The sequence below is a fragment of the Catharus ustulatus genome, chromosome 1 (genome assembly GCF_009819885.2).
Source record: "Catharus ustulatus isolate bCatUst1 chromosome 1, bCatUst1.pri.v2, whole genome shotgun sequence".
Lineage (NCBI taxonomy): Eukaryota > Metazoa > Chordata > Aves > Passeriformes > Turdidae > Catharus > Catharus ustulatus.
The window spans coordinates 116,512,596-116,533,803 of NC_046221.1; the positions used below are offsets into that span (position 1 = coordinate 116,512,596).

The 21,208-nt window shown below is 41.1% G+C and overlaps 1 protein-coding gene across 4 annotated transcripts in view; it reads right to left on the reverse strand.

Annotated features, from left to right (window-relative positions):
• Positions 1-21,208, reverse strand: part of KLHL14 (kelch like family member 14) — a 60,279-nt gene that overhangs the window by 11,479 nt on the left and 27,592 nt on the right. For all 4 annotated transcript variants that reach the window (XR_004419680.1, XM_033075881.2, XM_033075872.1 and 1 more), the window contains exons 4-5: positions 5,807-5,896; positions 1,241-1,319 (exon numbers count right to left, since the gene is read on the reverse strand). Coding sequence is in view for 3 of the 4 variants with exons in the window: in XM_033075881.2 (XP_032931772.1) it covers positions 1,241-1,319; positions 5,807-5,896 (169 nt within the window). In the remaining variant the exon portion in view is untranslated. The remainder of the gene's footprint in view (positions 1-1,240; positions 1,320-5,806; positions 5,897-21,208) is intronic.

Here is a 21,208-nt window from a genome sequence, read left to right on the forward strand (position 1 = left end):
GTCTCCCAGCTCAGCAAGGATGACTTGCATGGTGATGCCCAATCTGATGCTCACCTCCTGTCTCCTCCATGCCAACACCTCAACTAGCAGTGACTCACTCTAGGAAGCTGAACTAGAGGGGAAGGTGTCCCTCTGTTTTCAAGTGAACAACCAGAGCTGTGAAAATTATCCCACAGTGTTGGTGGGAATGAGGGAGAAGGCTAGGCGCTGCCAAAACAGGGACTTAGGTCAGTCAAACTGATTCCTGAACAAAGGTCCTTCAAAAATTTTGCAGACTCACTTTCTACCCCTGGAAATTTGAAAAGACAGTCATATTTCCAAGCATCTCATAAGACACACCTTGAATCACAAGGCTGCACTGAATTCAATATATTTAAGACTGCCAGACTTATAGTGTAGACAGTCAACAAAAAAAGAACTGTAATACTGACATGGAATAAAGAAAGCATTTCAGGGAGACACTGTGAGATCTTTTGTACATGGGATCCATGAGAAGATGGATGTTGAACTGAAGGAATGATACTGAATAATTTCTTCAAATAACATTGTAACTTTGGGTCTTCTGCCTTTGAGATTCTTCTTACGAAACATGCACAATTCTGTTCAGGTTTAGGGCTTTTTTTCCTGTCAGGGTAGGATTTGGGATCCACAGTTAAGTTTTTACAAGTCATTGCTCAAGTCCACATCCACCTTTGCTCTTTGGCACACAGCAAGATTAAAACATGAGCTATTCTAATATGCATTCACTGACAGCAACTTCACTCAAAGACCACCTAGGATTAAGAGTCCTCTGACAAGTGGAGACATGTTCAGGAGAGCTTTTCATAGCTGGTGTGGTGGAACAGGATGGAGTCAACATGAGAACGTTTCAGTTCCCTATAAGATATCTGACTGTAATTATTGCTTGTTTACTGCAAACTCATCGTGACACTTCAGTCAGGGAACATGACAGGACACTATGGAGACTTCAGGAAAATCCTTCAGACCGTACTCAGGCAACCAGTAATTGCATAAAGTCCATGGCTATTTTGCATGAGTTAGCACTGTAGGACTTGGCATCTGGAGTTCTGAATTCGTAAAGTTTTAAAAATTAGGAGACAAATGGGACACAACTGCATGCTGCAGTTTTATCTGTGTTTTCAATGCTTCTATAGGCCTCCTGACTCCCAGAACTAAGCCAAACCTCAGCTGCTCCTAGGATGAGAAAACAGAAATTGAAAAACACATAGCAAGTTTTTACCTCTCTTGCATGGGTGGAAGTTGTATCCAGCTGTTAAACCTGGGATCGTATCGGCTAACAAAGTTTGTACTGTGTTTCCCTGTAAAGATAGATTATTTTGACACTCAGCTATTTCATGTATTTAACATCATGATTGTAATATATATTACATATACTTCACAAGTCGACACCTTTTATGAAGGGTTCCCCCTTTTACAACAATGTATGATTATGCTATGTGTACAGTAATAATTCAACAAATGGGGCACTGCAAGGCTGGAATTAGCAGTCACTAGCAGTAAAAGCAGATAGCGATTATTCTTGGTCTTTGTAATAAGATCTTGAAAATGTGTATTTAAATTTACTTATATATGCTGTGGTGTTTTCACAGCCACAATAAATCACAGCACTAAACAAAATTGCTGCCCAAAGAGGGCATCCCCACAGTATTTTTATGACTAGAATTTTGTCAGGTAAAAAAATTAAAGGGAGAACACGTCCTTTTCTTCCTCCTTACATCATTTCTGTGTGGAACATGGCAAAAACCCATTGTGCAAATAACCAGGAGCTGCACAAGCCATCAGCATGGGGTATGCAGTGTTTGCACTAGATGGTTTATCCTACCATGTACTTTCAGTGTAAGTTAGAAGGAATTACAGATGTGCATCGAAGGGAGAATACACTCTTAAGAGTTTTATTCCAACTGTGTTAGCTAAAATATGAAGCATGAGCAACATACACCAGCTAACTAGCTTCTCCCTGCTGTCAAGCCCAAGAACTGTGTTCACGTCTTCACGATATTAAGATTTCACCTTATTTTACATGCAGATTGACACCAAAGCAAGAAAACTGAAGCAAGAGAGTGCATGGCAATTTCCTGTAACACCTGAGACTTCAATAGATGAGCATTTTGAAAACAGAAACCTTTGTTTATGTATGTGTGACTAAAAAATTGAATTAGAGGCTTCACAGGCCAGCAGAATAACCTAACTGTGTATGTCACAGTTCTATAAATGGTCACTGGGCATTCTACAAGGTGAATATTTTTGCATCAGACAAACCTCTACAGGATTGGCTTGCTTTGCCTGCTTCATTCCACACTTACTTCAGCATGTGTAAATAGACCATCAAGACTGTAGAGAAGAATAACAATACAGCTAGAATTTGTATTCCTAATAATTTAAGATCATGTTCTACCAGAAAACAGAGAAAGAAACCACACTGACCGCTCTGGAAGTAAACTGATTTCCTCGCCATGTTAAAAGCACGCTCTATATGAGGAGGGTAAAGCAGAAGACTGATGAGTAAAGCAGCATTTCCCTTCAAATCCAGCGTGGTGCCTAGTGAGGACTACGCTGAGCACCACTCAAAGACATGACTATCTCAGCACCATCTCACAGAGTGAGATTCCCATACTGAAAGGGCAACTGGTCATTCTGCCACTGGGCTTAGTGCAGTGAGGCTTTGCTTTTGGTCCTTATCTGGATTCCTTTAGTCTACACAGACAATTTAGAAAAAGAGGCATCGAGAGCTATAGATTCAAAAAGCAGTAAAACAGTAACAACAAGCCTGAACAGGCTCTAGGTTTCACTGTCTAAGACATTCACTAATCTATTTGTATTTCAAAAAGTAGGAATTCAAAATAATATAAATATTGATCTTAAGTTTAAGCTTCTATTTATTTTTATTTAGGCTTTAATGCTGCTGTATTCACTACATCATTGAGAGTTACTGGGCCTTTAGTGCTCATTAGTTATACAGCAGCTTGTTCACGTTATCATACAAATCTGTAATTTGGCTACCTAACAAGTATTAGACACATACTGAATACAAACACCATGTATGCAGAAGATTGTAAAGTGTAGGGCAGAAGAAGGGTTAAGTGAGCCTAGAATGGGAATGTAGGATACAAATATGGGTCCTTCACAGGAAGAGTGATGAAATCAAACTGGAACAGGCACAGAGAAGAGCTACTATGGCAACAGGAAAAAGAGAAAGTTTACCTTATGGCAGGAGACAAAGAACTTGGCCTGTTGCACCTAGAAACACAAAAGCTGAAAGGGGATAGGAGTGCTGTCTGTAATACTTTAGAGGAACAAATCTCCAGGAGGGGAAAAACTGTTAAACTAAAGGCCAGCCTTGGCATGAGAATGAGGTGATTTAGACAGTGAAAGAATACATTTTACTGGATATCAGAATAAGGCTCCTAGTCATTTAGAGCAATTGGATTCTGTAACAGCTTTCCAACAGGAGTACTGGGGGCTAGAAATCCAACTGCTTTTCAAATGTAGCTTAGAAAATTCACAAAATGGGACTATATGATGCCTGTGATTGCAGGACAAGGACTTGATGACCTACTTAATCTGCCTGGTGTAACTGGTTTGACTGCAGTTTAAGTCTGGACTTCAGTTTGAAAGAGAACTCTACCTATGTTTTGTCTTGCTCATCAGTCAGGAGATTGCACATGTCAGGATGCACCTGTTCTGTCACAACACAGAACCTGAGACAAGCGAACAAAAATCAGGATTAGCAAATCAGGATGATGGGACAAAAGGAGGCAGATACTGTTCTCTGCTCTGCAGCCATGATAAAAGGTGATGGGCTCTGAAGGTTATGAAGGTTGGTCTTAAATCCATGCCTATGCTGTGCACCCTGTTTTCATCAGTGTTTACTCATGCAAGAACCCCTTGTGACTGGAAAGGCATAGCTACTGGAGGACATAAAGAAGAGAAAAAAATGTCTCCCATACTTTCAGGGTTGTCAGGAAGTCAGAGGAGCATGAAGGAGGCATGAGCACTCCTTGGGGTCCATGCATTTTCTCAAGAATCAGACAGTCTGATGGCTAAGGCAATGTCTTTCCATTGTCACCATTTCCAAGGTAATTCTTTACACGAAAAAACACCTGGAACATTCTCATTTGAAGCAGAAGCTTTGTACAGCCTTGGCAAGATGGTTCCAGGTAGGTCCATCTGAAGACCCTCCTGTGCCCCGAGGATAGCAGACAAGGGTCTTTACATAAATTCAAGTGGGCACGTGTGAGCTGCTCTCATGTAGTTGCACATTTAGAGCAAAGTGGTGTCAAGAAAGAATACACCCAGCAGTAGCAGAGGCTGTAGTTTATGATTACAGGTCCACTTTCAGTGACAACTAAGATCCATTTGAGAAGGAGATCAGTACAGCAATGCTCATACCTTTTTTATTGCTATCTTCTCTATGGAAAAAAATACCAGCACTGGTATTCACAGGACAGGGAAATTGGTAGATGTCTTCAGCAACATCTTCAGCCCAGGAGTGGATCCAGATCTAGGCAATCTCAGGCCTTAGGTACTATTCATCTCACAAACATGTAATGTACATACATGTATGTGTTCGACTCTTATCTCTGACGCAAGATATGGACCCCTTCTACCATCTCTCCATCACCTTGCAAGTTGGTTTCCACATCTTTAAAATGTTGGTAATTATACTTCTTTTCTTTTACCCTTCAGGTGACATGGCCATTTAATTATAAACTGTCTGGAACAAGATCTGCTTATCCATATATGCCTACCACCAAATACAACAGGGGCCCTCACTGGATGGATGTGGCCAATGATCCTAAAAGAAATTGTCATTAGTGATACTGCGCTGTCTCCTGCTTCAAATACAGGACATTCAACAATAGAACTAAGGGGCCTTTCTCCTAAGACACATAGTGATATTCTTAACTACACCAGAAACATGCTTATAGGGTGGCCTGGATTGTTTGTCTCAGGTTTTAGGGAGTGAACAGATGTAACAATTTTCTATAATTTGGTTTAGTGCAGATGCTGAAATGGGGCATTCACAATAAAATATATGCAGTATATGTAATTTCAGTTGGATCCTCTGGTGTTTTAAAGTAAAAATGTGTACCTGCAAGCTGTTTTATGGTTTCTCAGTCATAATTATCTCTGTTACACAGACTGCTACAACTACAACTCTTTCTTCATGTGCAAGCTTTTTAACAATGTCTTGACAATTCTGTGAATTTTGCAAGGCATGGTATTTTCCTTTTGCTTTGCTCAGAAGCCTGTTAAATTGTTTAATTTCTCTTTGCGGTAAATTTATGAAGTAATCAAATCAAAGAAGGTAGCAGCAGATAATCTATACGAGAAGCTCTTGCACAAGACTGAAAAAAGGATCAGTTTAAGAATCTCGAAGTCTAGATAATTAACACATTAACAACTTGAGCTGCTAGTATCTTGTTTGACAATAGAAAAGAAGCATTCATCTACTGCAATTGCATTATTATATTATGACTGGAAGGAGCCTGGAAATGAAGGTTAAAATTCTTAACAGCTGCTGCCTGGTGTATGCACTTGAAAGAGTTTGTGCTGCTGCCTGTGGCATTTCTCAAGGGATGTGGGAGCTGATGAATGACAGAGATGCTAATGCTAAAGTACCAGATATTTATTACAACAATACCGAAGAGTAGCCTTTACTAGGTTCAACAATTAGGCTGAAGGTCCTCAAAATCCCTTGCTAATCACTACATCAGCTGACCTGACAGACAGGAAGGCACAGAAAGGCAGATGCTCCCTTTGCCTTTTAATATTCTATACATACCATTAGGGTTCCACTGGTCTTCTCCTCCCAGCACAAACAAGAAGTTTTCCACTTCCACGACACAGTGATGGGCACTGTTGTATGGCATAACTGCAAGAAAAGCAAGAATTCTTTGTCAGCTCAGGATACTGATTTTATCAAATATTTCCTCTTCACCATCTGCATGAAATAATACAAGAACGAGTCACCCCAGGCATATGCAAACACTGACTTAGCAGCAGACAAAGACACTTATTAGAAAACTTAAGCAATTCAATTCTGCAAATAATTAAGGAAAAAATCAGGAATTCTGGTCCCTCAGTGCCCCCTCACCTGCCCAAGTACCATACATGATGATTAAAAAAAAACAACTTGTAAAAAGGGGTGAAGTTGCATGATATTTCCCAGAAAATAAGCAGATGCTAGGAATCCTAGTATGCTAGAAAACATTAAAAAAAACCTCAGCCCAGCTTTGTTCTGCTGGTAATGTTTCCACAAGAAGAGTCAGTATGTTCAGTAGCTTTCTATTACACAGCAATGAACAAGCTGCATTTCCATACAGTTTTAAGTTTTTAAATTAAGGTCCTGCTGATTTAATGCCTTTTCCAAATGTATACGCTTAATTTCCTGTACAATGTCATTAGCAGCACAATCACACATCTTCTATTCATCTAATCAGGAAGCCCTTTGTTAACAAAGATCAAAACTGTGGCATTAGGTTTGCAATGTCCCTTTTTTAGGGGGGTGGTATTGTGATTACTGTGCAAGCATCTATTTCTTAAAATTTGCATTATCCACTGAAAATACTAAAACACAAATACAAAGATTACATGCACATAATACACACATATCGTTGCAGTGTGCCATACCCACTATAATGATATTACATGGAAAATGTAAACTTATATGGCATTAGTTTCTATACCACATAGAGTAGTTTTGGCCCAGTGACACCAGTAGGAAAAATGATGTCCTTGTTCAGCTCATCATATGGGCACCTTAAATCTAGGTGAGGACAAATGGGGAGGTGATGTGCATGTACAGGCAGGGAACTTATTGCTTGACACGGATCAACAGAGCACTTAGGAAACCAGTGCAGTGGGAAATCAATATGACTCAGGGCCAGCTCTTACTTTGTGCTCTTTTGCCAATGCCAAAAAAAAAAAAAAAAAGAGAGAGGCAGCCTATCTCACACTTGGATTATTTTGGGTGATATATCTCTCATTTCATTTGTTTTATTATCTTTTATTTTTCTCAGAATGCAGCTGTGCAGTACAGCATATGCAAATAATAATAAGAAGAAATACGCACAGCTTTGCTATTTAGGACACATTTTCTTAAAGATCAAGTGGGCTCATTTAAGCTTCTTACTGAAGTTTTTGCCTAGGCAATGATGAATAAATAAGGAATGTTTTTAGTTTCTAGTAAAGGTTGAATATCTTTTTCATAGTCTGTGCTCTTACAAGTTATGTAAGTGAAGCAGTTCGTAAATTAGGCAGCCAGGTACAGTGAAAGTTCATTAATTAAGGTTATTTGTTACTGATTCAATTTATATTAACTGGGAACTAATCTCACACTAGACACTGTAAAAGATTTTATACTACCTAGAGAATCCTACAGTAGGATGAAAGAACAAAGTCCGTTTTTGCTATCTTTTGAGACACCATATCATCATTATCTCACTCCTTCGTCTTAAACATTTTCCTATTTTAAAATCTTCTCTCTCAAAACCACAGATCTTTTCTTGATTTTGCGGATGCTTGTAGTAAACAAGGAATTTGTTCTCCCCTAGGAAATTTGCTGCCTTCCTTAGATGCTTTTTGGGACCCTTCCTCTCAAGAAGAGACTCCCCAGGATCAGTCTATCAGTCTGTAAGGGCTTCAAGACTTAAGTAATACAGTGCTCTATTATAGTTTCCAATTAGGTCCAAGTTGGTGGTTGCACTCTCAATCTCTTCTGTTAGTCAGTATGATTTGGAGAGCTCCAGCATTTATAGAAAAAACTGTCTGCAGGTAGCACACATCAATATTTTTCATGTTGCAGTTTTACTTTTGCAAACATTTGTGTTTATTTATTCACCATATTGACACAAAGAGGGTCAGTAGAGGAAGAAATTCTGCTTTAAGCTTTTCTGCTGTTCCCATGCATATAAGGTATGCAATAAGACTCCTGTAATTATTATGATAATTAAACCTTGAAAACTAATGGCTTAATCCTGGCTCCTACTGAAATTGATGGCAACATTCCCACTGATACAGGATTGAGCCCAAATGACCCAAACTACCATCCATAACTCTAAAAGCTAAAAGGAAGCTTGCCTTAGAAAGGAGAGTAGTGTTTGGCCTTCAGAAAGAAAGGTGACTGCAATAAAACACTGCAGACCTTTACTGTGACCTTTGTTTCTCTCAGAGCTTTGGGGGAAACTCTGTTCTTAGTCTCATGAATCTACCCATGGGGCTGAAGGGAGCTGGATAAAACAGGGAGGATGGAGCAGCACTGTGAACATCTAAGAGGGAAGGGACTCTTCAACCACCTCACAATCTTTTCCCTTGACCCCTCAGAATCAGGAGTTATAAAAAAAAATCAAAACTACATGAATGAACACTTTTTCTTTCTGCTATAAAATGTCCCTTGAGAGCACAGAAAACTTCCACTAAAAACCATGATTCTTGTGAACATACATCCAAATAAGACCTAATTTTTCACAGACAAATCAAAATTACATGGCAATGAGCACGCTAAGTTCAGTATGTGGTAGAAGCAATCTTCTCAAACTCGCTGGGCTTGCCAGGGTGTAACAGGAAGAATTTGGCCCACCACACAGTCTAGCCAGGCTGCTGCTTTCATTAATTTTATATGAGTCTTTGTCTGCTGTTTGGTTTTAATACCATGAAAATGCCATCTTCTCATTTTTTTATTTCAACTCATTGGAACACCTGCCTGCCCCACAAAAAGGGTATTTGAAGAGAAGTTTGTACGCCACGCTCAAACACAGCCCGGCGTGAGTTTTTAGCGTGTCAGTCAGTGAGTTAGAGGGAAAGGGTAAGGAGAAGCTAATCAGGATGAAATGAGATTAAAGGCTGTCTAATTTTACAGCAACTGTGATCCATCAGCCACTGTGAAAGTGACAGTGGAAATGAATGATGGAGACAGACAGGTGGGGCTGTACATTTCACTGATTTATCCTCAAATGCACTGGGCCTTATTTTATTGAGTGAACATGACCGCATTTATCATGACTGTCATCTAAACCCACTTCCCTCCATTTAAAAAGGTCACTTTACTAGGAGGGAGTAGGATAGAGGCACTTTCAAAACAGATTTAAAATTTAATAACACATGTTTATAAAACCCTGTGCAAAAATTCTTAACTTTATTAAAGACTGATTTAAAAAGAAGGCAAAATCGCTGTTAAAAAGAGATAAAAAAAGCCATGGTCATCTGAGAAATCTGCCAAGGTGATAGGTGCCAGGGAAATATGTGAGATAGACAGATATAGATAGAGTAGTTGGAGTGGGCAGAAACCACCTCTCCTAAGTCCCTGCCCCTCACACACATTTCCCAAAATTCAGGATGCCCATGCTTTCCTGCACCAAGAGCACAAACAAGTCCAAGTGCTGAAGACAGCACTACCACCAGCCTCCTTCCCATGCATTTGATGTATGATTGTAGGCTTGGTAAGGTGGGAGGAAATTTCTCAGGTACATGTAACATGCAAAGCTGTCTAGGTCAAAACCAAATGGAAGATTTATACTTGAGAATGATCTGGAAGGCAGTGTGGAAGACTGCAGTGGTGTTTGAAAGAAATACTTCACTACACAACCATCAGTGACATTGTGCAGGAGGTTACACTCAGTTGTTCTTCAGATACAGATGCAGGTGGAAGACACAGTAGCACTGCATATCAGGGTAGACACCCCAAAAAGAAATTACTCACATATGTCAAAGTTCAGCTAATAAAAAGTACCAGACAATGTTCTGGGACCTACTTTCAAAATCAGAGACTACAGGTTATAGCCAAATGTTCATGAAATCAAACACTCTCAACTATGAAGCCTGTGAGGTCAACCAGATGCAATGACGCTTCAAAGGCACCTCTGTGATACACCTCACTCACCTAACTAGCAACGTGTGCTCCTTGTCTTACCCCATTTTGTTTAGTTTCTGCCACTTATTGCACTTTCAGGAAACAGCATCTGGTTGTTCTCCATAAATTAATCAAAGGGTCATCAGTTCCTCCTCCTCCTTACACCTTCGCCTGTCTGTTGTTGCTTCAACACTGACTACAAGGGAAGAAGGGAAAACTGGAATAGCACTTCTCAACACAGAAGGAGAATGAGTCTGGTCCCAGGAGATCTGAAATCTGTGATACAGGCTATAGCCATTCCCCTGCTCTGCTAAGAACTCCTTTTGGAAATTCTGCTTGATTCCTCTACTCAGAAACCCCCACCAAAAAAACCCCAAAACCAATTAAAAAAACCCAAAACCTCAAAACCAAACCACAACAGCAACAAAAAACCCAAGTCCACAGATTTTTCACTGCCCTGAAGCAGTCAACGGCTTGAGATACAGGAGGTACTTTAAGGAAAGCCAAGAAATCTCTTCCTCAGCTACTGCACAGCTTGAGTGTAGCCCCTTCAAGACTCAGTACACACTGAGAAGTCATGCTCAGCATCTCTAATGACCTGTGCATATGACGCAAGAGTGTGTTTCCAGAACAATGATGTCATTATCAGAGGACATATGGATTCAATAATGACCTTCTACAATATAAACAGCCTATCCTGTTGACTACATAATATTCAACTACTGCTTCTTGGAAACTGGTTATTTCTACCCCTCTGAAGAGGGCAGTGCAATGAGAGATGTCTCTTTCCACTACAGAAGGCACCTACAGACTCACTTTAGGAGACTCTGATTTGCTCATGGCAGAAATGCAATATTCATGCAGAGACACAATATTAATTTCATTCCTAAACCTATGGGCAAAATGCTGGGCAGAGCACAGCTGGTCCCATTATTTCCTGAGAACAAAATATCAGATACCGTTCACCTTTCTGTGTTTCATACATCATTTGCAGAAAGACTACGCATTTATTACAGAATGTTACTTGTTATTTCTCACCAAGGAGGTTATATAAATAAACACTACAATTTCTCTGCGAATTGTTCTCTTAAATTGTTTGTTATTTAATAACTGTGGGGAAAGCCTGACCACAACAAGTATCAAATTCTAGCCTCGGTGAACATGGTAGTAGTTTTGCACTGGATTTAAAGGCATCAAATTCGTCCACTGGTATTTTCTGCTCAAAAGATAATGAAAGAAAGTTAAGAGAATGATCAACATAGATGGAAAATACCTCTGTTAATATTCCTGGTCAAACTGCTTTCTGTCACCTCAAATTCAAGGAAATACATGCAAAATGTTTTGTTCTAGTAACATATCAATTGAGTCTGAGCTCAACTCATTGGGGGAAGCCAGCTACCATAAGCAGAAAGTCTTATGATGAAGCACTGTTCCTCAAAGTCACCTTTGAGAGAATATGACTGATACAGCTCTGTTCCAGCTGCACCACTGACAACATCATCAGCTCAGCTGGAAACTTCACCACCTCTTCCTTCCCATGCCAGCTTTGTGGCAACTTCATTCAAGCCATCACAAATAGGATGGGCACAGAGCTGCTGAGTTCATCTAGGATACTGTCCATGCTACTACTGAGGCTACAGGATAACATACGCACCAAGAAAAAGTTACCTGAGCAGATCAAAGTCCATTCACAACACAGTGAATGATATTTCATATTAATTACAATATTTCTTAATGAAAAATTTTGTTTTTTCATTCAAATGCCAAGAGTTATTCTTTTATACATTCTCTGGAGTAAAACCAGACAGGTTTTTCCAGAGGTCAGGGAGTTTCTTGGTTTAGTTGTTTTAGTGAGCTAGAATTTTCATATGTGAGCATCTAAAATAAGACACTTAAATTCATGCTGACACACCAGATCAGGCAAATATAACATCAGGAATAGCTGGCATGCTCAGCTCCCTCCTGAGATAAATTGCTTTAAAGTTACTTGGATGGAAGCTCTGAGTGCAGACCTGTCTGTTCTGTGGGTGAAATTCATCCTATGGCAGAATGTTCTATTGGGTTTTCAGCAACATATGTATTGGGTTGTTTGCAGGAGCAAATTTTATCCACACATTTTCAAAGCTGCAAGAACCCATTTGTATTTCATTTTAATAAAGCTGCCTACTTGGATCAACAGTGTTTAAATAAGTTAGATAAATACAACACTCCCACCTTAAAAACTGATGTTCCTGTATTAAAAACCTGACACAATCTTCCCCATGAAGTGCATAGAAAACCTATACACACTCTGCTGTGCTACCCTGCTGCTTTCCCCACAGGAATGACTCCATGCTGCTGAGCTGCTGATGCAGGTCTGAGAAGCTCACACAAGTGAATACACCAAAACTCTAGGCACAACTTGGAGAAGAGGTTGTAATGCATGTGGAAGGGCTCAAAGTGACAATTTTTCTTGTTTTATTACTCCCTCCTTACCCACCTACCTGCTGAAGGTTGCCCCTTGCCATTCAGATGCCCCACATATTTCCACAGACCATTTATCAAGAGACCCTTGTCCACCACCATGAATTATGCAATGTTACCTCAGTGATGGTTGCTCCCCAGTAGAATATCTTGTGTACCTACTCAGGCCTGGGTTTACAATCGCTGAAGTGGAGCCCAACATGTATTCCTGGGAAATGACATCTCGTCACATTATAACAGTCTCATGATGTGACATTTTGCACAACAAAAGCTTCTCATGGACGAAATGATGAATAGTCCCTGATGGGAGAAAACCACTGCAGAGTTGCTAGAAAGCTCTGGAAAGAAATACTACTTTTTCCCACTGGGGGCTTTTAGATTCTCCAAGATGTCAGCTCAAGGACATGCAATCCCTTCTCCAACAGTGCCACGGGGCAGAAAACTGTAGCCAGGAGCGGTGTGTTAATGCCCAAATGCTTGTGACCATTTATGGCCCAATTTCTGACCTGACCTTGAGATGCACACATTCTCCTGGTCTCCTCTGAAGGCAACCTCCCAAGCTTGGAACAATCACAGCCCCTCCTTGTGTTTCCCTGGCTGGATCCTGTTGATGCTCCTCAGGGATTCATGTCTTTAAAGGCATTCATCACACGCAGCAGTATCTTACTTGGCCCCTATTGCCCCAAAATTCAAATCTTCCACAATCTCCTCTCTCAGTCTCGCTGCTTCCTACTCTGCTCTCAGCTCTTGACTGACATACTATTTTGGAGTTATTTAGGGTTTTGTTTCTTTCCACTAACTCTCAAAGTCATTCCAGGGAAAGAAGAATGTCATTTTCCATTTGGAAAACTCTGCATGGAGGAAGGATATACCCACATTTCACCCTATTAAAAAAGCAGTTTTGATACACCTAAGTTCATTCATAACAGATAAAATGGAATTCCCTGCTAAAATTCACTGCTACAGGTTTTTCAAGTTTTCATTTTAAATACTTCAGTATTTGATAATGAAAGGTTTTGTTTACAAGAAAGTCCAGTCCATACCTAAAGCACTAGACCTAAAGCAGAAGATGGTGAAAGGATCTGTCCAATGACTATCATCAGGAAAAAAATCTTCCTTTCCCAGAAGATATATACTTCATATGGGTATCTGAAGAAAATCCTGAAATTCCAACATGCCTAACTTGCAGCATGCCCAATCCCAGCATGCAGAAGCAGGACTGTCCACATAGTAGCTAGACAAATGCAAATACAGAAGTAAGCACAGGAACTGAACCACATAAATTAGGTAACACCAAGGACTGGTTTCTCCAACAGAAACAAGGCAGAAATGTTTCTCTCCCAGACCTCTCTCTACAGCTGAGCTCCTAAGGGAGAGACAGACCCACAAAAATTATCAAATTCAGGGAAGGAAACTACCTAGGCAGCAAAACCCCACATACTTGAGTAAAATTTGCACAGATTTACTTTGTTAATCTGTACACAGAAGACAAAATCAGAATGAACTGCTGAAAAAATCCATTAATAGATGTGGACTAAATTTATGTTAATTTTCTTGTGCTTTTTATGAAAACAGTACTGTTTAATATTTTCATTAAAAAATAGCTGTGAAAAATGTGTTGTGAAGCCTACTCATAACAATCCGAAAAATTCACTTTGTATAAGTGCTTATTCCCCTGTGTTCTCAAAAACCTTTCGTGGATTTAGAAAGCATCCAGTCAGGAAACAGAGAGAAAACCACATTTCTCAAAACTGAAGACCAAGCTGAGTATCATAGCACAAGTAGCTGCTATTTAAATCAAGAGGTGTCAAAATTCATGGGCTGAACCACGTTCACACAGAATCACAAATAATTCACAAATCACACACCAGTACATGGTCATGGACTGCTGACAAACAGGATGAAAGGTCATGTAAATTCAAATCACTGGCCATGCTGGCACTGCCGGATTCATCACAGACAGTAGACTGAAGTAAAGCTGTTGTGACCAATCCCAAAGACTTAAAATATACTTAACTGTGTATTTTATAGTATAATAATGTATTTTACAATATAATAATACATCTAATGCAAGTATCCTCAAATGGTTTGCGTCTTTTGTTGAAGACATTTATTTTGCAAAGACAGTTGTTGAGTAGGTAGAATTTTCAGTTAGTTAGGTGAAGGAAAGTGAGGACTGAAACACAGAGTCTGCATGAACGAAACTGGGACTCGCTGTGCTAGTAAACATGACTTGGACCAGATTTTGGTGGAAACCGAATTGAAGAAGGGAATGAAACTGAAAAGGGGAGGGATGGGTCAGGACAGGTCAGAGGGGACACAGCAAAAGTACTGGACTGAAGGAAGAGACAGCAAAATCTGCAAACACAGCAGCACATACTGATCCAGAACTCTTAAGTCCTGCAGTCTTCACATTCCCCTGCTGTCTGCACATCTGGGTGGAACCCAGTCATGTTTATACCTCCTGGTTCCCAGGAGAACCTTGTTCCTGAAGGTCCAGACCCATGCACAGCAGAGGTCTGTGGAAACTGCCATTGTAGAAAACACTTCAGCCCTTTCTTCTCTCAGGATCCATCATTCCTTGTGATGGCCCGTGCACGCATGAAGCCAAGAAATAAACAAGTGAGAAACCACATTATTTTTTTTAAGGTGCATTGAATTTAAACCTGATCTGTTCTTCACTGGGCTTCCCTGCCAGGCCACACAAATTGGAGTGAGCAGGAGTGTGAGGCCACTAGAGGAAGGGAAGGACTGATGCATTAGCAGCAGCACCAGTTTGGATCAGCTTGTAATGGTTGTGAAATGACAACCTTAGCACATAACACCAAACCACTGAAATGGGTTTAACCCAGGGTTGCTGTGGCCCTGTTCCTCTTACAGCCCAGGCAATCCAGGCCACTTCTCATGCTAGCACAGTCTCTCCTCAGAACCCACCAGTGAATCCTTTCAAAGCAAGAATCTGGCAGAAAAATGATCCTGAAAAGAAGAAAGTATATTTTAATTTTAATTTAAGCTGGTTTTTGTTTTCTACAGCTACCTATTTCTCCTGTTCTGAGAACACTAATTATCTGTGAGAGCCTGATTTGATCCCTGTGCCCGATACACAGGAACGCTCTGTGCTCACTGCTGTAACAGAAGTAGGTGGTAGAGGCCATCTGGAAAGCATGGTCTGAGGGATCTTGAAATAGGCACCCCAAAATAAAGGACATCTTTTACGTTAATCATATTGCACCTCTGTTCCTCACCTGCCAAATGGGAACTATGGTAGACCATGCTCCTCACAAAAATACCAAAATCAATGCCCATGAATCAGTCGGCCTCTGTTGTTGTGAAGTCTGTGAAGAAAACCTTGTGAAAGAATTGTCTTCCAAAGAACATTTCAGAAGCATGTGACAGACAGGATCTACTTGCTGAACAGCAGAGGAGAAATGCTGTGAGCAGAAATTCAGCGCAGTCCCTTCTGTGCACTGACGTGTGACAAAGAATAGTGTGTGATATCACTGGAGATTTTATCTTAGTGCTTATGCAAACAGAGGCCGAATTAAGGTTGCAGAGGCAGCTTAATTCTCACATTTCTTAACTCCAGAGGCTTAGTATCGCCGTCTGTCTAACACTCTCTCCAAGCTGGGTGCGAGTCCCTGGTGTGCGATTCCCCAGCTCTGACAGACAGCTCACACCTTCCTGCTGCCTCAGCATCTCCGCAGCACCCACGGAGGTGCCGAGGAGTCCGAAGCCTACACGAAGCCCGTGGCCGGAGCTGCAGGAGCCCTCCTCCTCCTCTTCCTCCTCCATGTCCTGCTGCTGCCGCATTCCCTTCCCTCCCGCAGTGTGAGACTGAGCCGCTAGATGGGGTGCGCTCTGCTCGGCTCCCCCCGTCCCCGGGGAGAGGCGTTTCCAGCATCTCTTGGCTTCAGGTTTTGCAGCCAACCAAAAAACAAAAGAGGTGAAACGCAGCACAGAAAACAGGCACAGCCAGCTTCCTCCCAAGCAGTTAACTTCTGCTTGTTCCTCGTGTTCGGCGTGAAAGGGAAGAAATCAAACGGAGTGCACAACGCCCCGGGGATGCTCGGTGCATCAATCCTGGCGGATGCGGAGCCCCCGCCGCTCCCGCTGCCTGCCATGGGCACGGCAGGTGCTCAGGCTTTGGCACGGCTATCAGTCATACCTGCTCTGCCTCGTCTTGTCTCAGCTCCTCGAACCCAGACTGCGCAAGGATCGCTCAGCGATTCCTCGGCAGTCCACACACATCTGCTTTTCTACTCCCAGTGAAATACAGCAGGCACAGTTCCCGTCCCCACCAATACGCCGCCAAATCTCTCCCTGTCTCTCTCTCTTAGTAGTGATCTCGAAGCTGGGTAAAAACAACATGCTCGCTTTTAGCAAAGAGCGTGCTCCCTCAGTACAGGGGTAAAGAAGAGGAAAGAGGACGTGAGGAAACTGTGACACAAAAAGATAACTACTGAATTTAAGGGAAAAAAAAATCCTTTCTAAAAGAGTCAGTCCTTTCCAATGGAAAAACAGTTAGTCCCCAGCTGAACCGCATAATGGTGGCCAGATTACAACTCTTTTATCATGTTCCTGAATGAAGAATGATCTTTTGGGGAAGGCATGATGAAGCTGAAGCATGTCTAGTCCATCCAGGAAGGAGCAAAGGGACTTGTATTTACCTACACTTTCACCGCTGCTGAGTTATGCCTTCTCTCACTCTCCCCAGCAGCCTACATGAAGAATTGTCCTTCTGAAGGCACCATCCATCCCAATAATATTTATATTAAACCTGACTACAAAATACAACCAAACACTCCTTCCCAACATCCAGCTTCTTCCAGCTTCCCACAAAAATACCCACATCCCAGATCCCCTGCACAGTACCCTCTCATGACCTAGCCTGGCCTTGTAAGCTCCTACTGACCATTCTCCATGGCCAAGAGGAGAGCAAAAAGCCAGGATGATTTTGAAGTCAGTCTTTTCCTTGTATGGTATGAATGGGGAAAGTACTCCTGCACAGCAGAGACTACATTAGAGAAGCTGCTGGGGATGCTCCTAACACAGGGCAGCAGTACAGGCAGGGGTAACCACACCCTCCATTCTCCTCTTTACCCCAGCAATGGAACAACTTGAATTTTACAATGTCACAGATAATTCTGCGCAATCTGATTTCCCTGCAAGTGTCTCCAAAACCCCCTTGAAAGACTCACATGCAGGGGTACACCCAAGTGGCAGTGCAGCACTTGGATTTGGCAGGATTGCACTTGAGCTGTGAACTGGGAGAGGAGCACAGGCAGACAGGTAAGTGCCTGCCCAACAGTGTGTCCTGTCACATACCCTGCAGGTGAAAACTCAATTTCACTTCCATTCCCGATAAATTTGGACTTCCACAAAGAGAAGCAGATGTGGCAGAAAAAGAAATACAAAATAATTGATTCTGTAATAATTGAAAAAAGAATACAGAAAAATGTGGCAGAAAAAGAAATACAAAGGAAATAAGAAAGTGCATTTGAGCTGTTGTTTTTTTAAGTCATTGCAGAAATGCTGATAAAACGTGCAGTGCATCACTCCTGGACATTAATGCAGACCGATCCTGCCTAAGGAGTTTGCAGTCTTTATATAAATTAATAGACAAAATACAATCCCAAGTGCCGTGCATTTGATCATATATATTAATATGGAAACTGCTGATCCACATCTGGCTAAAATAAATGTGTTTTTACACAAATTAGGTTACTACTGATACAAACAGTTGTGGTTCATACTACAGAGCATGAACAGATGATCAACACTATTGCTTTGGTGCAGCACTGCTTGAGGAAGTCACCACTTATCAGCTGGGCTCTGGTAATCGCCTTTTACAATTAGAAGAAGCCACTAGCTTAAACTACCTTAAGCACTGATTACATTGTTTAAATGAGCACATATTACCTCACATTTGTAACCACTTAGGAACACGAGCACTAGCAGGCATTGCGGCTCAACTACCGGGTGCTACCTTGGGGAAAAGCAGATCAGCTGGATCTCCTGCAATCCTTTGGCCACAACAGAATTACAAAAGATCCAGACTCAATAAACTTTCACAGATGACAAACAAACAAACAAAAAGAAATAAAATAGCAGCCACCTGCAAAATTAGCTGATGAAAGCAACCTATTCTTTATGCCAGTGTACCCTACTTACACAGTACTAAAACTCTGAAATTTTGCACTGACATACCCCAAGAAACAGTATGGAACATTTATTGCACTAATAACTTTGTTAAAATTCTATAGAGTCCTTAAAGACAAACTTTAGCCATTAAGCCTGCAAAAAAAGCTCCATATGATCAGCTCTATGTAAGCTTTCAAATGGTATATCCTCTGATTTATTTTGTTTTCTGACATAAAGTACTTTTTGGTGTTCTGCAAAATGTGGAACATCTGAATGACTGCAAAAACCTTTTTGGGACACTTGCTGAGATCCATTTCACTGGATCTTCATAAATAAATTCATTCCTATTGCAACACCAGGGTGAATAAACATAGTTTTGGTAAAAACTAATACTAAGCAAAATTTTTGTCTTCAAATCATATTACCTTGCAGGCTTAGTTATTCGTTCTCTACTCCACAGTACAAGTGCTGATAACCCAAAACATTTTCAAAAATTACAAGCCAGACCACTATATCCAAGACACTACATATGCTTGATGCCCCTTCAATTTACTTTTCTCAATTTGCTTTCAATTGATTTTTAATTTTCAGCCATAAGATCAAAAACTCAGATTTGAAAACAATCAGTTGAATCACACAGCTTTGTCTTAATACACTAAATGTGCAAGATCAGAGATAAAGTTGTTGGCAGCACATCTAATGTAACTTTGCAGTAAATTCCCTGAAGTAATCAGAACTAGGTACTCAATTACACTTTATTTGGGCACATGACAAAGGAAAGCATTATTGTTGTGCTCTGAGGGGACAGTCCCAGGGTAGAACTGTGAGTACTGAAATTGTTGTGGTGTGGCATAGTGATAACTGAACTAACTTCATGTTACTGACCTAGCCCCAATTGGTGTGCTCTCAAGTTCTCCTTTGTTTTAAAGGTCCCAGTTGCTCTAGGGCCCAAGTTCAGTAGGTACTGTATCCACCAATAACAGGAAAAAAATGCATTAAAAAGGCATATATAAATTATCAAAAATGGGTAAATTGGTTATTTCTTCCCACTTTTTAGTATCTGTCTGTGGGTTGCTCTATTAGATTAAATAATTTGTAAGTAGAACAGACATTAAATTCTTATTACATTTCACCCATAGATTTCACAGAGTGATATGAATTTGGTCCACATTGTTCTCTTTGCCTACCTCTAATAGCCCAGATTCTCCTTTGCTTGTGTTGTCCTTTTTTCTTGCTACACTTGCCTGACATTTTTGCATCAGCCTCTGGAGGCCACCCAAGAAGGATTCCAGCTATGGACTAGCGAGAAGCTCTGGTGTCTGCCCTCATTGTCCAACCCAACCAACCAAAACCAGTCACTCCTCAACCCCAGCTGCGCCCTCTGTAGGGCTCCTGACACCCAAAGCTTGTGTGTAATCATTCATTTCCCACTTTGGTGCTTCTTTTGCAGCCTTGTTTTTGTGAAGAGGAAGAGGATTACCACCCCTGACTTTGCACCCCTGGGCCACTCCAGCAGCCACTGAGACCCGACCCTGCAACACCCTGCAAAACCTCTGAGCCTCAGGGAAAACACAGAGCCCTCAAGAACATTTTTTGTGTACTGCTAAAAGGTAATTAGGGACTTCAGAAGAAGAGGTAAAAATACATGATGTCAAGATGTAGCTTCATTCCCACTGAACAGCACTGCTTTGTGCCATGTAAAGCCAGAACGCTTTTCCCTCCATTATTTTCTCTGATGACAATGAATCATTATTCTGATACTGAAAGTTTCAAATGAAAGCTCTGAGGTGACTACAACTACTTCAGGTGGGCACCAATGCTTTACCTGGGGGGATCCCCTTTACACGGCAGCCTTGCCTCTCTGAGGAAAAGCCAGGCTGCTAAAATAAAGCTGCTGGAGTGAAGCCAAATCATGGCTTCAGGAAAACGGATGCTATGTCAGGGCTTTATTGATGTTGTAAATCTTTGCAGTTAAGAAAAATCAAATTTCTGAGTGCTGAAGTGATCATTTCTTGGAGCAGTGCTAGAGACAGCATGGGAGCTGACAGAAGGACAGTGGCTCCAATCTTGCTGGGTGAAATATGTCCTGGTGCAGAAAGCCCCTAAAAGATCCTGCACATTAACAGGACTTAAGCTGGAGGCTTGAATACTGGATAAACCCTTACATGGGACATCTCTGCCATGAACATGTCTCTCTTTCCTGGAGCTGAAGTTAATGGGAGCCAGTAAATGCCCAGCTGATTCCAGCAGCCGTGATTCTGCTGAATAAAACAAAGTTTAAACGAGCTTGTGCAGACATTAGTGGCAATGCAGCTGGGAGACAAGGGCTGCACAGGGACTAGCCAGAAGGCTGGGATTTGGACACCACGGATCATCCAGCTCTGTGCTACTGGCTGCCATGGTACTTAAAATAATTGCAGTCCTCTGGAGAGAGTATATAGATAAACTCTGTCCTGTGTTAATGCACCATCATATAGAGTTGTTTACAGGCAGTACTTAGTAAAGTACTTAAGCATGTATTTAAACAGGCTGCTGAACATCAGTGTGATTAATACTTTGCTGAATTAGAGATATAATATGAATACATTTTTCTGCTGTTGCAGTTTTTCATTATATACACTTATAAACTGGACATAAGGATTTTCTTTCAGTTTTGCATCCAGCAAATGAGTTAATTTGGGAGTCAAATTCTGCCTACTTATGCCTGCACAATGCCTTTCATATGCATGAGGG